The sequence below is a fragment of the Gossypium raimondii genome, chromosome 1 (genome assembly GCF_025698545.1).
Source record: "Gossypium raimondii isolate GPD5lz chromosome 1, ASM2569854v1, whole genome shotgun sequence".
Lineage (NCBI taxonomy): Eukaryota > Viridiplantae > Streptophyta > Magnoliopsida > Malvales > Malvaceae > Gossypium > Gossypium raimondii.
Genome location: NC_068565.1, coordinates 45,253,828 through 45,277,333, shown reverse-complemented (window position 1 = coordinate 45,277,333; position 23,506 = coordinate 45,253,828). Strand labels below are relative to the sequence as shown.

Sequence of the window (23,506 nt, the reverse complement as noted above, 5' to 3'; positions counted from 1 at the left end):
ATATTATTTTATGGTCTGAATTATGATAGAAATATCGTATGAAACTTTCATTAGGAAAATTTTACCGATTACATGTTTAATTGATAAAAGGACCAAATTGCATGAAATGCAAAAGTTGAGTTCTGGTAGCTATAAGTATCAAATAGCTATGGAATTCAAAATTGGAGGTACTTATATGGCAAATAGACCATTAAGAGGCGTTAGTAGATAAGTATGATGATTCATCCATGAAAAATTAAATAAAGAAAAGGATAAAATTGGAAAGATGAAAAATAAAGATGATAAATAATAAAAGAAAAGAAAATATCATCATTTATATCATCTTTTCCAAAATCAAATACATGGAAACCCTAGCTAAGAGAAGAGAGCTCAAGCAAGCTTACTTGGCTTAATTGGGTAAGTAATCTTGTCTCGTTTTTAGTAATTTTTATGTTTCTGAGATCGTAATAGTTTAATTTAGCTATCTCGGAGATTAATTTGCGAAGTTATCAAAGTATTAAAGTTTTTCCATGGATGAATATGCATGAATTACGAAATTTATAGTATAAAATGAAAGGTTGTTGATAGATAAACAACTTTTGTAAAGTGAATTTTTATGAAATTGTGATTTAGGACTAAATTGTAAAGATGTAAAATTCATGGAAAAATTTTAAATTTTATGAAATACATGGGCTTTTAATGTTATGTACAAAAATCATTTAGGCTTGAATAAGGATTAAATTGCATGAATTTCATTTTCTGAGCCTAGGGATGAAATCGTCATTAATTAAAAGTATAAGGGCAAAATGGTAATTTTTCCTAAGATGTGAATATAATTGAATATGGATTGTATTAAATTGAGTTAAATTTACTCATATAGATCCGGATAGACAAAATACAGAATTAGATCGAAGAAAAAAGAAAGTGTTGGATTAGTAGGCAACAAATCAAACACTTGTCAAGGTAAGTCCGTGTAACTAAATTGTGTATATTTATATGTTTAAATTGAATGTTATGTATGTGTATTGTATAATTTACATGTATGAAAATCGGTCACATATCCGATAATGCTTGATAAGTATTAACTCTCGATTGAATAAATAAAATTCGATGGATATAGGGTTCCCGAATTGGTTGTGGTCCTGCATATGTTGCGAACACACTATAGCTCGAAAGAGCGTCTCGTTATTAGTCCTCTTGAGCTTCCCATTATATGATTCTTGCGAGCTTCCCGTTAATAGCTCTTCTGAGCATCCCGATCGGTCGTGATCCTACATGTGTTGTGGGCACACCGCGGCTCTTATAAGCGTCCTGTTATATGGCTCTTCATGAGCTTCCCGATTAAAGGCTCTTTGTGAGTTTCCCGATTAATGGCTCTTCGGAGCTACCTGATATGGCTCACTTGAACTTCCCGATATATGGCTATCCGGAGCTTCCCGATTAATGGCTCTTCGGAGCTACCCGTTATTGGCTCGCATGAGCTTTCTGACTATGGCTCTTATGAGCTTCTCGTTATACAACCCGGATAAGTTTCTCGTTAATGGCTCTTAGGAGCTTCCTGTTATATGGCTTGAGAGAGGGTTTCCCGATTATGTGCTCTAATGAGCACCCCTGAATATGAATTGACAGATTTCAAATTCGTACACTTCATGTGTACTACCCTTATATCCATCAATATTTTAAATGATTCAATGGGTAAAGTTTCGATATGAGATTAAATGAATTAAAGATGAATTACTATGAGAAATATTTGAAGTACAAAGATATGATATGTACATATTCACGGATACTTGAAGTGATAAATACATGTATGTAGAAATTGAATATTGATGAGCTCATTCATGTTTCTTGGTATTTATGTGAATTACATGACTAACATGCTTGATGAGGATATGTGTTTAGACAATTGGCCAAATTGGTTTGAGCATGTTTAGTTAGCTTACCTTAAATGTGAAATAAATGGTAAGTTAATTTCCTATTATACGAACTTACTTAGTATTAAATGCTTACTTTGTTTTATTTCCTCTGTTTTATAGTAACCCGGAAGCTCGTTAAGGTTGGAAGTTGGTCAAAGTCACATCACACTATCAATCGCCCTTTTTCGGTATATTTATTAAATCAACTTTAGTATAATGTCATGTATAGGTTAATTTGGCCATTGATGTCATGTAAATGTTTTGTTGTGATTAGTCATTTGAATGGCTTATGTTTGATACATTTTGATATATATAAGTATATGGCCTTATCATGGTTGATATATGTTTTGGTATAATTGATTGATGGTTAACTACTAGGCAAATTGCAACATGGCTTGAGTTGGTATAGTTGGTATAGATATGAATATATATATATATGTAAGTGATCAAATTGTTAAGCATGGATACTTGATTATATAAGATGATATGATATGCATAAGACTTGGTTATAGCTTGATTCAAATGTTTTATATTGGATTGGGAATGTGTTTAAGTGTTAACATAGGTGGAAGACAAGTTTGGGTGAGAAATAAGGCTTGGAAATGGCCTTATTTTGTCCACACAGGCAGAGACCCGAGAGTGTGTCTCAGCCGTGTGTAACACACGCCCTAACACATGGGCATGTGTTTTGGCCGTGTGTTCCCTGCATATTTAAAATTTCAAAACAGAATACTCAGAATTGATCACACGGCTTGGCACACGGGCGTGTGGCTTGGCCGTGTGACCTCTGCACCTACACACGGCCTAGCACCCAAGCGTCTGACTTAGCCGTGTGACCCAAGTCAGAGAGTTACACGGGTACAGACATGGGCTGGGTCACAATCGTGTGCCCATTTCGAATGCCCACACAGCCTGAGACACGAGCATGTCTCTTGGCCGTGTGGCTCACACGGCTTGACCACACGGGCGTGTGTACCCTTCACCTAAGAAAAAAATTGAAATTTCGCGAAAATTTCTCTAAGTACCCGGTTTAGTCCCGATTTGTTTCTAATGTATGTTTTGGGCCTCGATGGTTCATATAAAGGATTTTATGAATAATATCTGACATGAATGTTAAATAATATGAAATGTCTGTATTTGATCTGTTTATTCCGATAATGCTCCGTAACCCTGTTCCGGCGATGAATACGGGTTAGGGGTGTTACATTCCATATCTTCAATCTCCTAGCATAACAATATTTGATAGTGCCTTCAAATTTCAATCTCTAAAGGTGCCCCATAAATGTAATTGTACCAACACCACACGCTTTTCTTTTTCATATTTCCTTTCTCGAGTTTTTCAAAATTCATCATATTCATATTCAATTTCCGTTTTGTGTTTAATTTTCTTTTCTTGAGTTTTACAATCCACTGGTGGTGGTACTGGCAAGTCAAGAATACAAGAACCACTTATGAAGCAAACATCGGTCATGGGTCCCCTTTTATTTTTTGAACCACTTATGAAGCAAGCATCAGTCATGAGTCCCCCTTTATTTTTTTGGTTTTTTTTTCTTTTTTCTATTTCAACCGTTTCTTTTCAGCTTTTGTTTTTTTTTTCAACTATTTTTTTAATTGATCGGTGCCGCTTGACACATCGACACCCATTAAAAATATTTTTTTTCCTTTTTTTCTACACCATGAATATCCGTATTTTTCACGGGTATTTCAAAAAATACATACAGGTATTGCCTGATACAATGGTGGCACCAAAAAGAAAATCTTTTAAAAAAAATCTAATGATTGAGTGATGATTAAAGGGTGAAGAAAGTGGTACGGCCAATGTGTTAAGCGATAGCAATGGATGCGGTTGAAAACAATCCATTTTCGTAATTAATTACAATTTTATAATATTTCTAAAAAAAAAAAGCTCATATTCCCTAATCTTAGTAAAATGCCAAGCTCCTTTGATGAAACTAGACCAATGAGATTTTTGAATTAGTTTCGATCTCCATGTGAGAAAAAAAGTTTTGGATGAGTCTAAATTGGATTGCTTAACTTTTTTTTTTTTGTTAGTGAAGATAAACATCAACTTCTATTTCACTAACACGAAATGATAATGTAAAGAGATAGGTGGTGGATATGCATATTACCATATAAGGATTTTTTATTATTATAAATGTTAGCATTAATTAAGTTTCCCTTTTTTTAACGGATATGATTGAGCGCAATCATCATAAATGAATGGTAAAAATTCAACAAGCATCAATATTAAAAAAGGGGCTATCTTCACTTCAAACATCACCACAATACGGAAATGGTGGTGAACTCTGAACAGTCAGTGATGTATCACCGTTGTCGGTTTGATTATTTTCTGGTAAATCACTGATTCAATTAAAATTCACTTCTACCTTGTAAACCCCCTTACTAGACTTACAATATGTCAATTTAACAAGTTTCAACATATGCCCCCACATTTTCTTGTTTTAAATAATTACCTCTTGATAGAATTTTTAAATGGATTTTAAAATTTGGCTATTGCTTTTGTTTTATTTTAAGATACAAAGACTGAAATGGATGGATATTTCAGTTCATAAACCTTGCATAAATGTATTTTTTTTTTGTTTTTAGAATAGACATGACTTGTTTTAAAATTACCAAACAGGGTGTCGAAATTTAAACTTTGATTGGACAATGCAATTAAGGGAGAAAATTTTATGGAGTGGGGTTTTCAGTGCAATGCATTTGGCTTCTAATTATGACAGTAACATGAATTTGGTGAAGTTTATATGTATTTGACAGTAATTAGGAAGTATCTTGGCTTTCAACTATAATACATGAAAGCAAGGAAAAAGTTACTAATACGAAAGAGAGACTGTAAACTTGGAAGGGGATGACAAACATTGATAAAGTTCACGTCAGCCAGCATCTCTATTTAACAAATGTCGTGTTTTAAAGTTCCATTTTCTATATGTGATCAAATGAGCAAAATCGTAATCAACTTTTGGTGGGGACAACAAAATAATAAGAGAAGAATTCACTTTAGGAACTGAGATTATTTGTACAACAAAAGTGTAAGAGAATGGCCTTGAAAGACAAATATGGAAAGGAGAGAACACGTTTATTGAAAGAAGTCAGCTAAATGGTCCAGAGCAAAAGATGGTAAGCAAGCTACAAATACAAGGAGTGGGGAGCAATAGCAATCAACCAAGCAACACTACAACAACAGTGCAACACCATAGAGAAGCAGGGTTTTTTTGCTATGTCTTTGTATTTTAGTTTATTTGTTTTGCAGTGTGAAATAGTGGTGTTAATGGGTTGGATAGGTTTCGGGTCAAGTCTAAGTATGATAGTAATATACTTTATGCTTGTTCAAGCTTCGGTCAACCCGAAATAAAAGTAAAAAAATTTATTTAAGTCCACCAATATTTGTAAAAGAGTAACCCAAGCTTATTTTAGGCATGCTCATATTAATTTTTTATTTTTAAAAAATATTTATATGATTTTAATTTAATATTTAATAATTTTTATTTATTGACTTTTTTATATGGTCACTTTAACATTATTTTAAATTATAGTAGTATTATATATTTAGTATCGATTTATTTTTTAGGTGTTATAAGTTACACAACAAATTATAAACTTAAAATCGAGCTAGGTCAAACTCGGGCATTCAATGTTCAAGCCTGAGCCCGACCTATATTTTAAAAGGGCATAAATTTTTGCCTAAATTCATTTTTCGAGCCTGATATTTTTACTTAAATCTTTTCAAATTTTGGATAAACCTTCAGAACTGGACAGATAACCTGACCCATAAATAGATCTAGTATCAAATGCTTTTTTGGAAATTAAAAAAAATCAAAAGCCCACATTAATTAATTTTTATAAAATAAAAATAGACCCTTTTTCGTATTTCTTTAATGATTTTTTTGATCTCGCCTTTTATGCGCCAAGAAACAGTACCACTCCATATTGAACTATTCCACTTCTATTAATTCTTGCTTAAGAGTGAAATTTGAAGCTTCACTCCATTTCTCCATTATTGCAAAAGCTTGTTCAGGTAACATTTCTTTTTCTCTTTTATTTTACTGCATTTTTGTTGAAGTTGGCCTCCATGCAAACAAAGAAGTAGACCAAGCTGCCGGGCCATGCAATTGCAGCTGAAGCTTATGCTACTAATTTTCATTTTGTTACTTCAAGTGTTTGTTTTGTAACTTAGTTAGATTATAAATAAGTTGGTGATTTACTTGATGTAATTAGGTGATGTTTGAGCTGATAAATCAGCTTTATTAAGTGTGCAAGTTAAGTTTATCAATTTACTAGGTTATTAGTGGAGTTAGGTGATGATTAGGTGACATTGTATCATTTTGACCAGCTGAATGCTTGGTTTATGTATTTGCATTATGCCTCATTTCAAATGTAATGAAAATCACTCAAAAACTTTTCTTCATTCTTTGGTTTTTACTCAAGTTCTTTGTCTGATTTTGCTTGATTGTTTAGCAAGATATCGAGCTTTTTAGCTCAAGCTTCTGCCAAAATTTCTTTAATCTGTTTTCTAAGTTCCAACAATTGGTATCAATAGCTCATTTTCTTAGTGGACCTGTCATTTTTTCAATCCTAAAAACCATGTCTTTATCCGGTTTCTCTCCAGCACCACCACCAGTGTTCAATGGTGAAGGCTACCACATTTGGGTAGTGAAAATTAAGACCTTCCTGTAGGCATTTGACTTGTGAGAGGTTGTCAACTCGAATATTAAACCACCACCCTTGAGAGCCAATCCCACAATGGCTCAGATCAGGCAGCACTCTGATGATAGAGCCAAGAGATACAGGGCCCTGTCATGCATCCAAAATAGTGTGTCTGATGTGATTTTCACAAGGATCATGGCTTGTGAGTCTCCAAAATAGGCCTAGGATAAGCTCAAGGAGGAGTTTCAAGGGACTGAAAGAACGAGACAGCAACAACTCTTGAATTTGAGAAGGGACTTTGAAAATTTGAAGATAAAGGAAGAAGAAACAGTGAAGCAATACTCAGACAGGATTATGTCTGTTGTAAATAACATTAGATTACTTGGGGACAAGTTTAGTGAAGCAAGAATAGTGGAAAAGGTTATTGCAGCATTTCCTGAGAGATATGAAGCCAAGATTTCATACCTTGAAGACTCAAGAGATCTGTCAAGCATTTCTTTAACTGAGCTGATCAATTCTCTTTATGCTTAGGAGCAAAGAAGAGCCAGCAGACAGGAAGAGCATCAAGAAGGTGCCTTCTAAGCCAAGAGCAGACCAACATCGAGCTCCTCTGGCTACAAAGGGGAGAAGATTTGGTCAGACAAGCCTAGAAGAGATGGAGTAAGAAGAAGATATCTACCTTGCCCACATTATAAAAGGCTCAGTCATCTAGAAGCAAACTACTGGTTCAAGCCTAATGTGTAGTGCAAAGTTTGCAAAAAGATGGGCCATGTTGAAAAGGTTTGTAGAAACAGAGGCAAGCAGAGGCAAAACCAGCCTCAATAGCCAATAGCTGAGGCTCAAGTGGCAGAAGAAGACTGTGACCAAAAGGAACAAGTCTTTGTTGTGTCCTGCTCAGCTGCCAAAAAAAGGACCACAAAAGGGTGGTTGATTGATAATGGTTGCACAAACCACATGACACCTGATGCTGCTATCTTCAAGAACATAAATAGAAGCTTCAACACAAGAGTAAAAGTGGGCAATGAACACTTTATCAATGCAGAAGGCAAGGGGATGTGTTGATTAACACCCCTACAAGTACCAAACTTGTTTCTAATGTCTTGTTAGTACTTGACATTGCTAGAAATCTGCTTACCATTGCTCAGTTACTCGAAAAAGGATACTCAGTTGTGTTTAAAGGCAAAGAATGTCTAATCAGTGATCCAAGTGGATTCAAACTCATGTCAGTGACCATGACTGATAGAAGTTTTGTTGTGGACTGTAACAAAAGTTCAGACAGTGCCTACATAACTGTCTTAGATGAGTCTAAGATATGGCGCAAAAGGCTAGGCCATGCCAACTACAAGTCTCTAGATCGGCTAACCAAAAGGGACTTGGTTGAAAACTTCACAAAGTTAGTTGAGAAAGAGGATGTTTGTGAAGTGTGTCAGCTAGGAAAGTAAGGTAGATAGCCATTTCCTTTAAACAAGGCCTGGAGAGCCTTAGAAAAGTTACAGCTAGTCCACACTAATGTGTGTGGCCCTATGAAAACACAGTCATTGAATGGTAACAGGTATTTCATCCTTTTCATTGATGATTTCTCGAGGTTTTTCTGGATTTACTTCCTAAAGCACAAGTCAGAAGTGGCCTCAGTGTTTTGGAAGTTCAAGGCTGCAACAGAAACAGAATCAGATTGCAAGCTGAAGATACTAAGGTCAGATAATGGCACAGAGTATACTTCAGCCATGTTTCAAGGCTTTTGTGATGAGATAGGCATTAAGCACCAGCTCATAAACATCTACACACCTCAGCAAAATGGTGTCAGTGAGAGGAAGAATAGAACCTTGATGGATATGGCTCAATGTTTAATGTTTGAAAGGAATTTGCCTAAGATTTTTTGGGTTGAAGTAGTTAACACTGCAGTTTACCTCCAAAACAAGCTACCAACCAAGGCTTTGGTTCAAAAAACTCCATTTGAGGCCTGGTTTGGATTTAAACCACCAATTGCTCATTTGAAGGTCTTTGGCTGCATTTGTTATGCACACATACCTGCAGTCAAAAGAGACAAGCTGGCCAAAAAGGCTCTGTCTGGCATCCTAGTAGGCTACAACAGTGTGAAGAAAGGCTATAGGATTTTAGATCCTACATCCAACAGAGTTTTTATAAGAAGAGATGTAGTATTTAATGAGAAATCGAGCCAGAACTGGGATAAGAATGAACCAGAATGTGCTCCTGAAGATTTAATGATAGATCAGACTGAAGCTGATCAAAATGATCCTAAAATGGACATTGGCCATGAACTAATTAGGGGAACCAGACCTTTAAGTGAGATATATAAGGGGGCTAAAATGGTTGCTGTTGAACTAAGCTGCTTTGAAGAAGCTAAAGCTCAACAAGGATGGAAACATGCCATGCTCGATGAAATGAACATGATTGACAAGAACCAAACCTGGGAGCTAGTTGCAAGGCCAGCCAACAGGAAGGTCATATGAGTGAAATGGGTGTTTCGAGTTAAGTACAATACTGATGGAACTATGAGGCAAGGCTGGTAGTGAAGGGATTCAGTTAGAAGTATGGCATAGACTACTTTGAAACATTTGCACCAATGGCTAGGCTTAATACAATTAGCCTATTGGTTACTTTGGCTGCATAAAAGCAATGGAAAATTCATCAACTTGATGTTAAGTCTACTTTTCTCAATGGTTTTCTTGATGAGGAAATCTATGTTGAACAGCCTGAAGGTTTCAAAGTTGCAGGCAAGGAAGACAATATGTATAAGCTGAAAAAGGCTTGTATGGCTTAAAACAAGCACCAAGAGCCTGGTATGACAGAATCGACAGCTACCTAGCTAGCTTGGGGTTTGAGAGAAGCATCAATGAGCCAACCTTGTATGTGAAGAAGGAAGGTGATGAAACACAGCTCATAGTCTCTTTGTATGTGGATGATCTGCTGGCAACTGGAGGAAATAATATCATGTTGGCTGATTTTAAAAACAAGATGGAGAGGATGTTTAAGATTTCAGACTTATGAAAAATGTCCTACTTTCTTGGCATGAAAGTGTCACAGACTCAACAAGGAATTTTCTTGAGTCAAAAGGCATTTGCCTTAAAAATTCTGAACAAGTTCTCCATGCTAAATTGTAAAGCAACAAGCATACCAGTTGTTGTTGGAGAAAAGCTAACTAGCCAAGGTGATTTCGAGAAAGTAGCTGAGTTAACCTACAGAAGTTTGGTTGGTTGTTTGCTCCACTTGACAGCCACAAGACTAGACTTCATGTTTGTTGTAAGTCTCCTATCCAGGTTCGTGCATTGTTGTAATGTGAGCCATTTTCAAGCTAGCAAAAGAGTTATCAGGTACATCAAAGGTACACTGAGCTTTGGAATGATGTTTACCAAGGTTGAGAGCATGAAGCTACTTGGTTATGCAGATAGTGATTGGGCTGGATCGGTAGATGACATGAATAACACCTCAGGGTATCTATTTACCCTTGGTTCAACCATTTTTTTTTACCCTTGGTTCAGTCATTTTTTGGCTGAGTATGTGGAGCTGCAGGAGTTGTTAACCAAGCAATTTGGTTTAGGAAAATCATGGCAGATTTGAATCTACACCAAAGGGAAGCAATAGAGATCAAAGTTGATAACCAATCTGCTGTTGCAATTGCAAACAATCTAGTATTCCATGGGAGAACAAAGCATTTCAAGATAAATTTTTATTTTGTTAGGGAAATGGAACAATCTCAAGAAGTTAAACTGATTCATTGCAGTTCTGAAGATTAGCTTGCTGATATCTTGACAAAGCCTTTTTGGGTGTCAAGGTTCAAGGATTTGAGAACCAAAATGAGAGTTTGCAGCATGGAAGCCAAGGAAGAGTGTTGAAGTTGGCCTCCATACAGGCAAAGAAGAAGACTAAGCTGCCGAGCCATGCAATTGCAGCTGAAGCTCATGCTGCTAATTTTCATTTTGTTACTTCAAGTGTTTGTTTTGTACTTTAGTTAGATTAGAACTAAGTTGGTAATGTACTTGATGTAATTAGGTGATGTTTGAGCTGATAAATCAGCTTTACTAAGTGTGCAAGTTAAGTTTATCAATTTACTATGTTATTAGTGGAGTTAGGTGATGATTGGGTGACATTGTATCATTTTGACCAGCTGAATGCTTGGTTTATGTATTGGCATTATGCCTGATTTCAAATGTAATAAAAATCACTCAAAAATTCTTCTTCATTCTCTGGTTTTTACTCAAGTTCTTTGTCTGATTTTGCTTGATTGTTTAGCAAGATGTCGAGCCTTTTAGCTCAAGCTTTTGTCAAAATTTCTTCAATCTATTTTCTAAGTTCCAACAATTTTACCATTGAACCTTTCTTTGAAAACCTTGAACTTTTACTTGTTTCTGGTTTTTATTGTGTTGGGTTTCACTTCTTGCATGTTCATATTTTCCTTACACACTTTTCATTTTTTATCTCCTTTTAACATTGTTTTAGATTTTCTTGCTTTCTTTTTTTCAACTTATTCCCTTGCTTTCCATATTTGTTTTTATGGGCTTTGCCTCGTTTTTACTTCTTTAGTGCTGCAATGGCATTCTTGCTTTCTTTTTTCAACTTATTCCCTTGATTTCAATGTTTGTTTTTATGGACTTTACCTTGTTTTTACTTTTTTAGTGTTGCAATGGCCTTGCTTTTTAACGTTCTTTTGGGGTGTAACCAGGCTTAACCATGGTGCCATCGCATCGAAAACCAGTAAAAGGGAGGGCATTATCTAAGTCCAACCAAGCAAGATCTGTTGGCAAAAAAAAGCGAAATGTTAAGGCTTCTTATGCTAGCGAAGACGAAGACACTACTTTTACTTCGGAATGGAATAACTGTCGTAGAAATATCATTGATGCTCTGAGATGCTACAAAAAGTTATGGAAAGACAAGAGGTCTCGGGACAAGTTCTCAAACCAACATAAGATGAGCCCAGAACAAGGTAGATGTCGTGGCTTAGCGCTTGATGGCAGAGTAGCCAACATTCTTAAGGTATCAGGTAAATGGGTTAACACAATCAAGCAAATAGGATGTTTTCCAGGGATTAAAATCGGTGATGAATATCATTGGAGGGGTGAGTTGTGTGTCTTTGGGCTTCACTATAACTTCCAGAGAGGAATAGATTATATTTCATCAGTTGAAGGCGAAACCTTGGCGACTAGCATTGTCGATTCCTGCCGATATGACGGGGGTATAATAAGTAGAGTTCCTTGTCCTAATTTGACATACACGGGAGAAGGTGAAAATAGAGATCAAATGCTTGAAGGTGGAAACCTTGCATTGAAAAATAATATACATTACAAAAAACCTGTGAGGGTGATACGTAAGTACAACAGTGATAATAATGCAAATGCTTCTAGATACAAGTTTGTGTATGAAGGATTGTACCGAGTGACCAGATTTGACAAAGAAATTGAGTCTGGTTTTTCTGTGTACAAGTTCCAACTTGATATGTTGGAGGATCATCAACAATATGATTCCAAATGGAAGCAGAAACGAATCTGGAGGCATTAGTTTTGATGAAGCTGGCATTTGATACTCGACAATTGAACAATGAGCAGGCATCATCATCACCAAAATTGCCTTCTTTTCTTTGACTGATTTGGTCTATAAATAGTAGTATAAAGTAATTGCAGCTTTGGCATTGACAATGGTTACTCCTATGCTACTAATTGCCTTCTTGTTTTGATCTGTAAATAGTACTTGAACGAGGGAAGGACGTAATTGATTTCACCAAATGCCATAATATATACTGTAGTTTAGATTTTATAGCATTTTGAAGTTGAAAAATCAATATGCAATTAAGTTGTTTAGTAGTAGTGCACTAATATTGACTTCAATGCCGTAACTTAGCATGTGGTTTCCAGGAAATTCTATTTGTTAAAATACTTGGTGGGTTTATTATAAGAAATTAATTAGTTCTTACATTATAAAAATGAATTGAAAAAACAAACATTTAAATTTATTAATTTTTCTTATTTTAAAGTAATACTTAAAACAATTTAAGCATTTAAATTCATTGTCACATCTGTTCACTTGGTACAATCCTTCATACATAAACTTGTACTTAGAAGCATTCGCATTATTATCAGTGTCATACTTATATATCACTCTCGTAGCTCTTTTGTAAGGTAAATTATTTTTCAATGCAAGGTTTCCATCTTCAATCCTTTCATCTCTATTTTCACCTTCTCCCGTGTATGCCAAATTAGGATAAGGAACTCTACTTATTATACCCGTGTCATATCGGCGGGAGTCGACAATGCTAGTCGCCAAGGTTTTGCCTTTAACTGATGAAATATAATCTATTGCTCTCTGAAAGTTATAGTCAAGCCCAACGACACACTACTCACCCCTCCAATGGTATTCATCACCGATTTTAATCCCCCGAAGACATCCTATTTGCTTGATTGTGTTAACCAATTTACCTAATACCTTAAGAACGTTGGCTATTCTGCCATCAAGCGCTAAGCCACGGCATCTACCCTGTTCTGGGCTCATCTTATGTTAACGTGATCACTTTGTCCCGAAGCCCCTTGTTCTTCAGTAACTCGTATCATCTACAGAAAATCTGTCATCTATGTAATGTGCCTAGATTGAATCATGTATGGTCTGAAACAATTTCCAACTTCATGGAGACTGACAATTTTTTATTTGCAAATGATGTTGCCTGTTCCTCGTGTTCATCTTACTTATGTTTCTTCAAATCCAAGATGGATACTTCCAGGAGAAATGCATTCAACACAAGGAAATGGACCAACATCCTTTTAGCTATTCATGTCTTGTAAGTTTTCCATGATGAACAAAACATTGAATTGTTTTTGAAAAAAGAAAATGAAAACTAAATTATACTATTTGCAGATTTTATGTTGCACAACTGGCAACACAAGGGAAGCTCTTGCTTTGGGGAGATAAGGTGAGATTCGGATCGATTCATGAAGGATATTTCGGAGTCGTATCTGCTTTGGTTTCATTGTAGTTTTGGAAAATTTGGGTTAATCTTTGATTACTGGTTATGCATATTGCATACAGATTAATAGTCTTATTGAGAAAGGACAGATTTGGAGGCTGGCCACATATTCTCTTTTGCATGCAAATATAAGGCACCTTATGGTTTGGTTTAGGATCTCTCAACTAGGAAGTTTATTTCTCTATATGATTGATTAGAATTTGTTGTTTTCAGGTCAATTGTTATTCTTTGAATTCTGTTGGACCTACTGTGGAGAATTTAAGTGGTCCAAGGAGATTTCTTGCAGTTTACTTGACATCTGCTATTTCAAGTAACAACTCGTAAACTCATTACAGTAGATTATACACTGCTTGCCTGCTAGTACAATTTTGACTCAATCAGTTGAAAGAAATATAGGTGCCGCTACAAGTTACTGGTTCTGCAAAGCACCCGCAGTTGGTGCATCAGGCGCAATCTTTGGATTGGTAAGTCCTCGCAAACTTATTCACAGAATAAGATAAATGTTCGTATGAAGCTGTTCCATCTAATATTTGTCTGCCTTGAAATACTTGGCTTTTATTTACTCCAGAACCTCAATTTTCTCATTTTGTAAATCTTTTGGTTGTCTAGGTTGGTTCTGTTGCTGTGTTTGTCATGAGACATAGAGGTATGATCAGAGATGCCAAAGAAGATCTGCAACACATAGCACAAGTTATTTTCCTAAACATGGTATGATTCAAAGCTTTTGCTACTCAATGTATGAGAACCCTAAACAGCCTATCAAATGCTTTAAAAAAAAGAGTTTCTGCTATGTTACTGCTTGATACAATGATTTCCTTGAAGGAATTGTAGCTTCAAATGCTTTTGCTCTTATTTTTTCCGAGCTCAGTGGTAATGAATGCGGATCGTGCAGGTTATTGGACTAATGTCAAGTGGCATTGATAATTGGGGTCATGTAAGTCTTAACTACCGTCCTCCTTACACGTGTACTTGTAGTATACCTGTATTTAAAGTTTTACTTCTGAGATTGCTTAAAATCTTAATTTGCAATTTCAGCTAGGAGGCTTGCTTGGAGGAGCAGCAGTGTCTTGGCTTGTAGGACCTGCATGGAAGTACGAATCTATGGCCAGTGATGGCCCAAGAATATTCTCAGACCGACCACAACTTTTTCACCTTACTGACAGAAAACGGAAACCTCGATGAGATTCGATCAGCCACTTCTTTTTCTACTTCTTACCCGCCGTCCATTCATGCTCCTTTGATCAGCTCCCCTGAGGCCCTTCCCAATGGTATCTCCAAAACAAGCCACTTCTTTTAGTACATGGTTATTTAGTGTTTCAGTCTCTTTCGTTAAATGGTTTTATAACTTTTTTGGTTCATAGTTGGGAATTTTTTGAGTGGCTTTAAATTTTCAATTTTGGTCTTTTTAGTGGATGCAAGAAAATTAATTCCGTAATTAAGCATTGAAATTGAGTTGTCAATGTAGATTTTACTGTTGACCGGTTCTATTGTATGTCTCAGAGCAAACTATTCCTCGCCAAAATCCTCACGCAGCAGATTATGGCGCATACTCCAATGATTTTCAGAGGTATGGCTCAATGAAAGTCGGGACTCCCTTGCTTTAATTTGCGGTGTTGTCATATGTTCTTGAATTAGGAGCTAGGACAAATATAGCAGCAGCATTCTATACTAGTAATATAAAGTGTCTCTAAATCAAGGTTTCACCTATTTTTGAACCGATTAGAATGTGTCCTCTAAGTGTGAATTATCAATGTGAATTCTAAAGCATCAAGCATTAGCATGTATTGATTAAAATGTGTCATCTAAGTGTAGGCATTTATTGAATTAGGTAGAGATAAAAGAGTTGCTCATCAACCATATCAGTCATCGATGCTGTTGGGGGAGTCGCCCTGCTCGTACCTGGAAGATTCATGCTGTTGAAGATTACAAAGTTTATGTGGGAACTCTTGAAACTTTCTTAGAAGAAAGGGAAGTGATAAGAGAAACAGAACCTTACCTTGGTGGGAACTTGACATTTGGGAATTGGATTTAAGATCACAATTCCCTGTTCTCTTTGTGCCGTATAAAAAAACCCGAGTCAAGATTCCTCATAGTGAGACCATTGAGAAATGTTCAGGTAATACTGCTTAAACATTTGGTGTCTATGGGGTTAAAACTGAAGGATTTAAAATCTTAATTTTTTATAAACACAAAGTTATTTGCCACTTCGATGATCCTTTAATTCCTTCATATGTCTCTTTCCTGTTATACTAATGCTTTGTGCTTTATTAGTTCTACATTTCCTATATGATTCCTGCCTTCATGGTCAGTAGTGCTTAGCTTTGATTTAATGTATAAAGAAAAATATGCAGATTGTGCAGGACGAGGAGATATTCCATGTCCTACATGCAATGCAGACAAAGATCCTGGATTTTACAAGGAAAATCAGATGTCCCAGTGCCCTGCTTGCTATGGAAGGGGATTAATTGCTCACAGAGACGGATCAGACACCATGTGAGCAGTTTCTACTTTATTTAATTCTACAAAACCTATATTTATTATCCAAGATAGTTGGTTACTGGTTCCAACATATGACTAATATGGTTGAGCTAGTAGTTCACAACCATGCATTCTTTCAAGACACCATATTTGCGTGTAATTATCCTTCCTAATTTGTTATCTGGGTGTTCTAAGTTTGAAACTTTTGCCTAATGATCCCCATATTGAACTTTGTAAACATTAGTTTTATATTTGGTTTTTTGTTAATTTCTTTTCTTCTGAACATATATTGTTGAGGTATGAGTTCTTTACATGATCCATTTTTTCGCCGATGATTGATTATATCTCCATAGATGCACAAAATGTGATGGAAAAGGAAAAATACCTTGTGGATCTCGTGGCTTACTTAAATGCGAGACATGCAATGGAAGCGATTCTCTGTTGATTCACAAAATCGCCATTGTTAAAAGGTAAACATGCTTATCTATGTTGGTAGTATAGTTATACACCGGCACTACCTCTAAGATACTATTGTTGGAAATATTTTCTATCAACTGAGTTTGATTTAAATGATTAGTGAAACTCAATTTAGAGGGATATTTTAATGTTATGATCTGTGAAATCAGGATGTATGTGTTTGCTATATTTATGTCAAATGAATTGCATTTGCTTTCTATAAATGGACCTTGAATTATTTGATAGGAAGACACTTTCAACCCATAAAGTGGAACAAGTGGCGCAGCATCGATTCCAAACGAGATTTTCCATAGGGCTAAAGGGGTTCAGTTTTGCAAGCATACCAGTTCACCTCAGCCTATTTTGCCGACTCTTCATTAATGTTTTGAATACGTTGTGCACAATGATTTCAATGATATTTTTGACTGGAGGCACTTCATTAATGCATTGAAAGATGATATTGATATTGTTGAGTATCTTCCCGTTAAATACTCAACAATAAAGCCCCTGTTTCCTGGTCTAAGGTATTGAAAGGATCGAAATTTGGCGTTAAATGTATGGTGATATTCCATTTGGTTTATTGTTTTTGGAAAGGTGGCTTAGATGGCTTCTTTCGCAGACTAATTGGTACAGGAGGGAAGTGCTCCCGTTACTAAAGCTACACAAGGTGATCAAGTTCAAGTTCATGTATACAGTTTCAAGGCTTGCTAATAATGACCTTCCAAACTCCATTCAAAGGCTAAGGTGCCAAGCCAATTATAAGGCTCTCTGGTATGCAAAAGAGATAGAGGATCTCGGAAGTACTTTAGTTGATAGACTAAAGAGCAAGAATGACCCATATATTGCTTGACACTTAAGGTACACAATCATTCTTTGGTTTCTGGTAGTATTTCTCTCAACGAAGACTCTGAGCCTAATAATCTTGATTGCTTAGGTATGAGAAAGATATGCTTGCATTCACAGGCTGCATCCATAATCTGACTGTAGAAGAGAGCAATGAACTCACGGTTATGAGATACAATGTTAGACATTGGAAGGAAAAAAAGCTAGATAGCGAAGAACGGCGAAGGCAGGAGGGTTGTCCAATGACCCCTAGAGAAGCAGCCATGTTCCTCAAGGCAACGTGTTACCCTTCCAGTACACCTATCTACATTGTTGCAGGAGAGATTTATGGCAGCAATAGCATGGCTGCCTTCCATTACTGTATTTTAGAAAATGTTAAATTTTAATTTTTTATGTACTACTTTAAAATAAGATAAATCGATAAATTTAAATGCTTATTTTTTCAATTAATTTTAAAATGCTAGAGACTAATTAATTTCTATAATAAACCCATCAAGTATTTTAACAAATAGAATTTCCTGAAAACTACATATCACAATTATATTTGAAATGGGTAATCTTTCACAGCTTCTCATCTCAAAAGAGATCCATTGAATCATGATTCAGCAATTTGGAAACATGCTAATATATGGCATTGAAAACAATATTAGTGCACTACTACTAAACAACTCAATTGCATATTGATTTTTCAACTTCAAAATACTATAAATGATCAATATCTCGCATTAATTATGTCATTCATCAGTTTAATCATTTGTTATGAGTATTAAATTTCAGCTTAAATTAAATTAATATTAATAATTTGAAAACTCAACTAAAATATTTTAAATTTTAAAGAATATTTTTATAAAATCTAAACTATAGTATATGAAGGCATTTGGTGAAATCAATCATGTCCTTCACTCGTTCAAGTACTATTGACAGATCAAAACAAGAAAGCAATAAGTAGCATAGGAGTAACCATTGTCAATGCCAACGCTGCAAATAGACCAAACCAGTCAAAGAAACGAAGGCAAATTTGGTGATAATGAGGCCTGTTCATTGTAGACCAAACTCGACAATTTAACAAAAAAATATTCTAACATAGCTTAACTGAAATTCTATTGGTTGGCATGGTGACAGCTTAGAATTGCTTATGCTTATCTCAAGTTGTTCACTGTTCCAACTCACAAACCAAAAAATAACTCATCAAAATACGTTTGAACCAAACTTACCCACAAAGAAAGATTTGATCTTGAAACATTAGAGTTCTCTAACTCTCTTCCGAAAAAATTTAAACTTGAAATCTTAAAATTTCGAATTTTGAACTCTCTTCCTTGCCATTAAACCAAAGAACCAATGCCTCGTTGGCAAATGATTTAAAACTATATGTAAACTGAATCAAACTCTCAAATAATTCATACAATTAACTCGTGCATCAAACTCGGTTAATCTTTTTGTATTAGTAGAGATGACAGCAACTTCTGTTTTACCAACAGTAAAGGATAATCCAAGGCTAATGGTGGATGGTGGATATGCATACTGCCATATAAGGACATTTTATAAATGTTAGCATTAATTAGTTTTCCTTTTTTTTCAACGGATATGATGAAGTGTAAGAAACATAAATGAACGGTCAAGATTCAACTAGCTTCATTATAAAGAAAAGGGCTATCTTCACTTCAAACATCACTACACTACAGATATCAGAAAATAGATTGTTTTGGTAAAATGCAATACAGAAATGGTGGTGAACTCTGAGCGTCCAGTGATGTATCAGAAAATAGGTAGGGAAATCACCATTTCCCCTTTGATTATTTTCTGGAAAATCACTGATTCGATTAGAATTCACTTCTACCTTGTAAACCCCCCTACTATACTTTGCATATAGTCTAGTATGTCTAGAATTAATTTAAATCAGAGCTTGTGTCACAATTTTCAATACTTACACTGGTTCATCAAGGTTTCCATTTTCTGTCAGTAAGGTAAAAAAGTGGTGGTTGGTCTGAGAATATTCTTCGGCCATCACTGGCCATAGATTCGTACTTCCATGCAGGTCCTATAAGCCAAGACACTGCTGCTCCTCCAAGCAAGCCTCCTAGCTGAAATTGTAAGTTAAGATTTTAAACAATCTCAGAAGTAAAACTTTAAACGTCGGTATTGATGAAGTAAACGGAGATTCTTATGATACACAACTGCTACTTTAAATGCAGGTATACTACAAGTACACGTGTAAGAAGGCATGGTAGTTAAGACTTACATGACCCCAATTATCAATGCCTCTTGACATTAGTCCAATAACCTGCATGATCCACATTCATTACCACTGAGCTCGGAAAAAATAAGAGCAAAAGCATTTGATGCTACAAGGAAATCATTGTATCAAGCAGTAACATAGCAGAAACCCTTTTTTTTTTCTCGAAAGCAAATAGCAGAAACTTAAATCTAACTCTAGGGACTGAATTTGGTATGTATGAGACGGGATTTCCAATAGGCTGTTATACGGTTTAGGGTTCTCATACATTGAGTAGCAAAAGCTTTGAATCATACCATGTTTAGGAAAATAACTTGTGCTATGTGTTGCAGATCTTCTTTGGCATCTCTGATCATATATCTATGCCTCATGACAAACACAGCAACAGAACCAACCTAGACAACCAAAAGATTTACAAAATGAGAAAATTGAGGTTCGGAGTAAAAAAAAAAGCTAAGTATTCCAAGGCAGACAAATATTAGATGGAACAGCTTCTTATGAACATTTATCTTATTCTGTGAATAAGTTTGAGAGGACCTACCAATCCAAAGATTGCGCCTGATGCACCAACTGCGGGTGCTTTGCAGAACCAGTAACTTGTAGCGGCACCTAGATTTCTTTCAACTGATCGAGTCAAAATTGTACTAGCAGGCAAGCAATGTATAATCTACAGTAATGAGTTTACGAGTTGTTACTTGAAATAGCAGATGTCAAGTAAACTGCAAGAAATCTCCTTGGACCACTTAAATTCTCCACAGTAGGTCCAATAGAATTCAAAGAATAACAATTGACCTGAAAACAACAAATTCTAATCAATCATATAGAGAAATAAACTTCCTAGTTGAGAAATCCTAAACCATATAATTTGAAACCAAACCATAAGGTGCCCTATATTTGCATGCAAAAGAGAATATGTGGCCAGCCTCCAAATCTGTCCTTTGTCAATAAGACTATTAATCTGTATACAATATGAATAACCCGTAATCAAATATCAACCCACATTTTCCAAAACTACAATGAAACTAAAATAGATACGACTCCGAAATTTCCTTCACGAATCGATCAGAATCTCACCTTAGCTCCCCAAAGCAAGAGCTTCCCTTGTGTTGCCAGTTGTGCAACATAAATTCTGCAAATAGTATAATTTAGTTTTCATTTTCTTTTTTCAAAAACAATTCAATGTTTTGTTCATCATGGAAAACTTACAAGACATTAATAGCTAAAAGGATGTTGGTCCATTTCCTTGTGTTGAATGAATTTCTCCTGGAAGTATTCATCTTGGATGATCCACTATTACCCTCATTTCCAAAATATTTTCTTTGTTCTCCCCCATTGAAGAAACATAAGTAAGATGAACACGAGGAACAGACAACATCATTTGCAAACCGAAAATTGCCAATTCCCATGAAGTTGGAAATTGTTTCAGACCATACATGATTCAATCTAGGCACATTACATAGATGACAGAGTTTCTGTATGACATACGAATCAAAAAATCAATCTTTTTACTCCCTTTTTGTGTTTTCTTGAAAGATTAGTTTAATGGGATTTTCCCAGCTGTGGAAATGGAAAGTAATTGAGGGAGTACCTTGAACGAGGAGCGGAGGTGGAACCCTAGGTGGAGCTGATGGCGGAGAAGGTTGCCGAGGCGGAGAGAAGCGGCAGTGGTGATGAGATGAAAAGTGGGTTCTTCAGTTGGTAAATCCCACTTGAAGGGGAATGGCTGAGGCAGAGTTGACCCCATCAACCCAACACCCACACCAGAGCGGAGCAGTGTCTCGGCCAAACTGAACTGCTCTTCCAGTGATCCGAAAGCCTTGGCAGTAAGCAATAATTTGCACTTTTTAAAAAATATATATTTATATTTATAAATTAAATAAAATTGAAAAAAAATTAATTACGCTACAAATTTTAACTCATCCCAAATTTCAAAATTTTAATTGAATCATCAAACTATTAATATAGTATGAATTAGAAATGTTTAAATTTATATAAAAAATTAAAATGAGTTATAATGTGAAGATTTTCGATGGAATCAACCCAAATTAAAATAAAGACATGCTTTTATTTGGAAAAAAATAAAGATTATGTCATCTCATTTGTGTGGATAATATAGTAAGTTGGATTTTCGACAAAATCATGGAAAAATTTGAATGATAACAATATATATATATATATAATATAAATTGACAAAACTAAATTTGTTTATTTGTATCACTTCAGTTTTAGCTCGGTATAAATATTATTTTCAATATAGGAGAATATGAATTTAATTGTGCTCAAGTACATTATTTATGAATTGGAGAGAAGATATGTATATTTTTAAGTATTATGTAAAATATCAAATTTATAATAAAATCGTTAAAAAATAGTTTGTTTGTTTTTCTATGTTGTTGGCTTTAAATTTATTATTTGCTGGCCATATGTTTCTCGCTTTTGACGATTACATGGGAGTAGCCATAGAAACACATTCCTTATTGCTCAATGTTGTCTCAACTATTGTCTTAAACTCGACATTGCAACTTTGTTCTAATTAATTACCCTAATGAACGGCTGAGATTGTAGAGTTGTGCTATTTGATGATTGAGGGGGAGCAATCTTGAGCTCCAAAAGATCTTTTTCTGTTGATGAAGCACCAGGGCCTGCTCGAAACATGTTGTCCTGAACTAACCTCGGCGAAGGGTGATCAGCTGGCGCACAGACGGCTACATGGGCTTTACCGATGTAACCATGGCGCGGTCCAGCATAATTCATTGTATGCAGAAATGGCAGAGATTGCATCACATTTGGAGTTACTTCTTCTGCCTGTTAAAACATTAATTTCGTGAGGTTATCTTATCTCAATGGTAATCTGAGAGTAAGAAATGAACTGCAGATAGGTTCTTACCATGGGTTGAATCCTTGACTGATAGGTTGGAAAATCAGGTCTGCGTTTCTCCTTATTGTTACTGGCATGCTGCAGCCTGAGAAAATATTTTTGGGCATGGCTTGCAACTTGAATTGGGGTCCTACTGGTTACATAATTCTCTGAAATTCCTTTCCAGTTACCTTTTCCCAACTTTCTCAAACCTTCCAAAAACATTCTATGCTCCTCTTCTGTCCATGGATTCCCTGTTTCATAATCAAAAGTTGACGACTGCACATATAATACACCATAATAATAAAATTATAAATACATGTTTAAACAACTACAAACTAAATTCAAACAAATAAAAAACATAATGGAAAAAGAAACAAAATATCACACAACAACTAGGCAAGATGAAACTCGAGACCCACAAATAATAATCACACATATTGAACATGTTGGACTCAAACCTAAATACTTAAGAACTCCAATGCCTCAGGCTTTTACTACCAAAGCTTCATCAGTAGGTATAGTATTTAAGGTTTTAGGATCTTACTCGTGAAAAATCATAAAAATACTTGTACAAACTCATACAATAATTATAACAAAAAAAAGTACACAGAGGGATGAATACCTCTTTTAAATTTATGGGCTGCATTGTGTTTCTTAGAATGAATCTGTGGTTGAGCACCATTGTTATGACTAAAACTTTCTCCCATAGCAGCTATATTAACACCAAAAAGTTTAACATAATCTCCCTTCCCATTACAAGTTCTCGAATTATGGCCATTATGTCCACAATAGCTACACCTTCTCCCTCTTCCTTTCACCATTATCTCTCTCTCTTAATTTTCCTGGAAAATTTGCTTTACTTTCCATTACATATATACCATGTATGAAGTGAAAAGAAGATAAGTCTTATTTTTCTCTGAAAACACAAAGCAAGGATTTTGTTTCCAAAGTCGCAAGATTTTGATATGCAAAGCTAATCTAGTTTTCTTTTAGGACAAGTTTCATTAATATTAAAACTTGGTTTCCAAGCATTATGCATTCGAAAAATAAGGTTAATATTAGATTATCGATAATTTTATTTTTATTTTATCAACTAATAATAAAAA

General features: G+C 35.4%; 3 protein-coding genes across 3 annotated transcripts; 1 reads left to right on the top strand and 2 right to left on the bottom strand.

Moving 5' to 3' along the window:
* The first annotated feature begins 12,853 nt into the window (after positions 1-12,853).
* Positions 12,854-16,025, top strand: LOC105786031 (RHOMBOID-like protein 10, chloroplastic). Its single transcript, XM_052624396.1, has 12 exons — positions 12,854-12,923; positions 13,002-13,344; positions 13,422-13,476; positions 13,593-13,673; positions 13,744-13,840; positions 13,927-13,994; positions 14,140-14,238; positions 14,423-14,464; positions 14,566-14,798; positions 15,031-15,097; positions 15,359-15,646; positions 15,882-16,025. The coding sequence occupies exons 1-9, from the start codon at positions 12,854-12,856 to the stop codon at positions 14,710-14,712; spliced, it is 1,002 nt and encodes a 333-aa protein (XP_052480356.1). The 3' UTR covers positions 14,713-14,798; positions 15,031-15,097; positions 15,359-15,646; positions 15,882-16,025.
* Positions 16,026-18,915: 2,890 nt separating this feature from the next.
* LOC105786028 (RHOMBOID-like protein 10, chloroplastic) lies at positions 18,916-21,515 on the bottom strand. The gene is made up of 9 exons (XM_012612274.2): positions 21,129-21,515; positions 20,747-21,012; positions 20,615-20,669; positions 20,418-20,498; positions 20,236-20,332; positions 20,082-20,149; positions 19,837-19,935; positions 19,547-19,588; positions 18,916-19,388 (listed from the first exon to the last, which is right to left on the bottom strand). Exons 1-9 carry the CDS (start codon positions 21,282-21,284, stop codon positions 19,245-19,247), a joined length of 1,008 nt encoding a protein of 335 aa, XP_012467728.1. The 5' UTR covers positions 21,285-21,515; the 3' UTR covers positions 18,916-19,244.
* A 449-nt stretch (positions 21,516-21,964) lies between these two features.
* On the bottom strand, positions 21,965-23,221 carry LOC128034924 (transcription factor KUA1-like). Its single transcript, XM_052624358.1, has 3 exons — positions 23,023-23,221; positions 22,428-22,699; positions 21,965-22,345 (listed from the first exon to the last, which is right to left on the bottom strand). Exons 1-3 carry the CDS (start codon positions 23,219-23,221, stop codon positions 22,070-22,072), a joined length of 747 nt encoding a protein of 248 aa, XP_052480318.1. The 3' UTR covers positions 21,965-22,069.
* Positions 23,222-23,506: the final 285 nt, after the last annotated feature.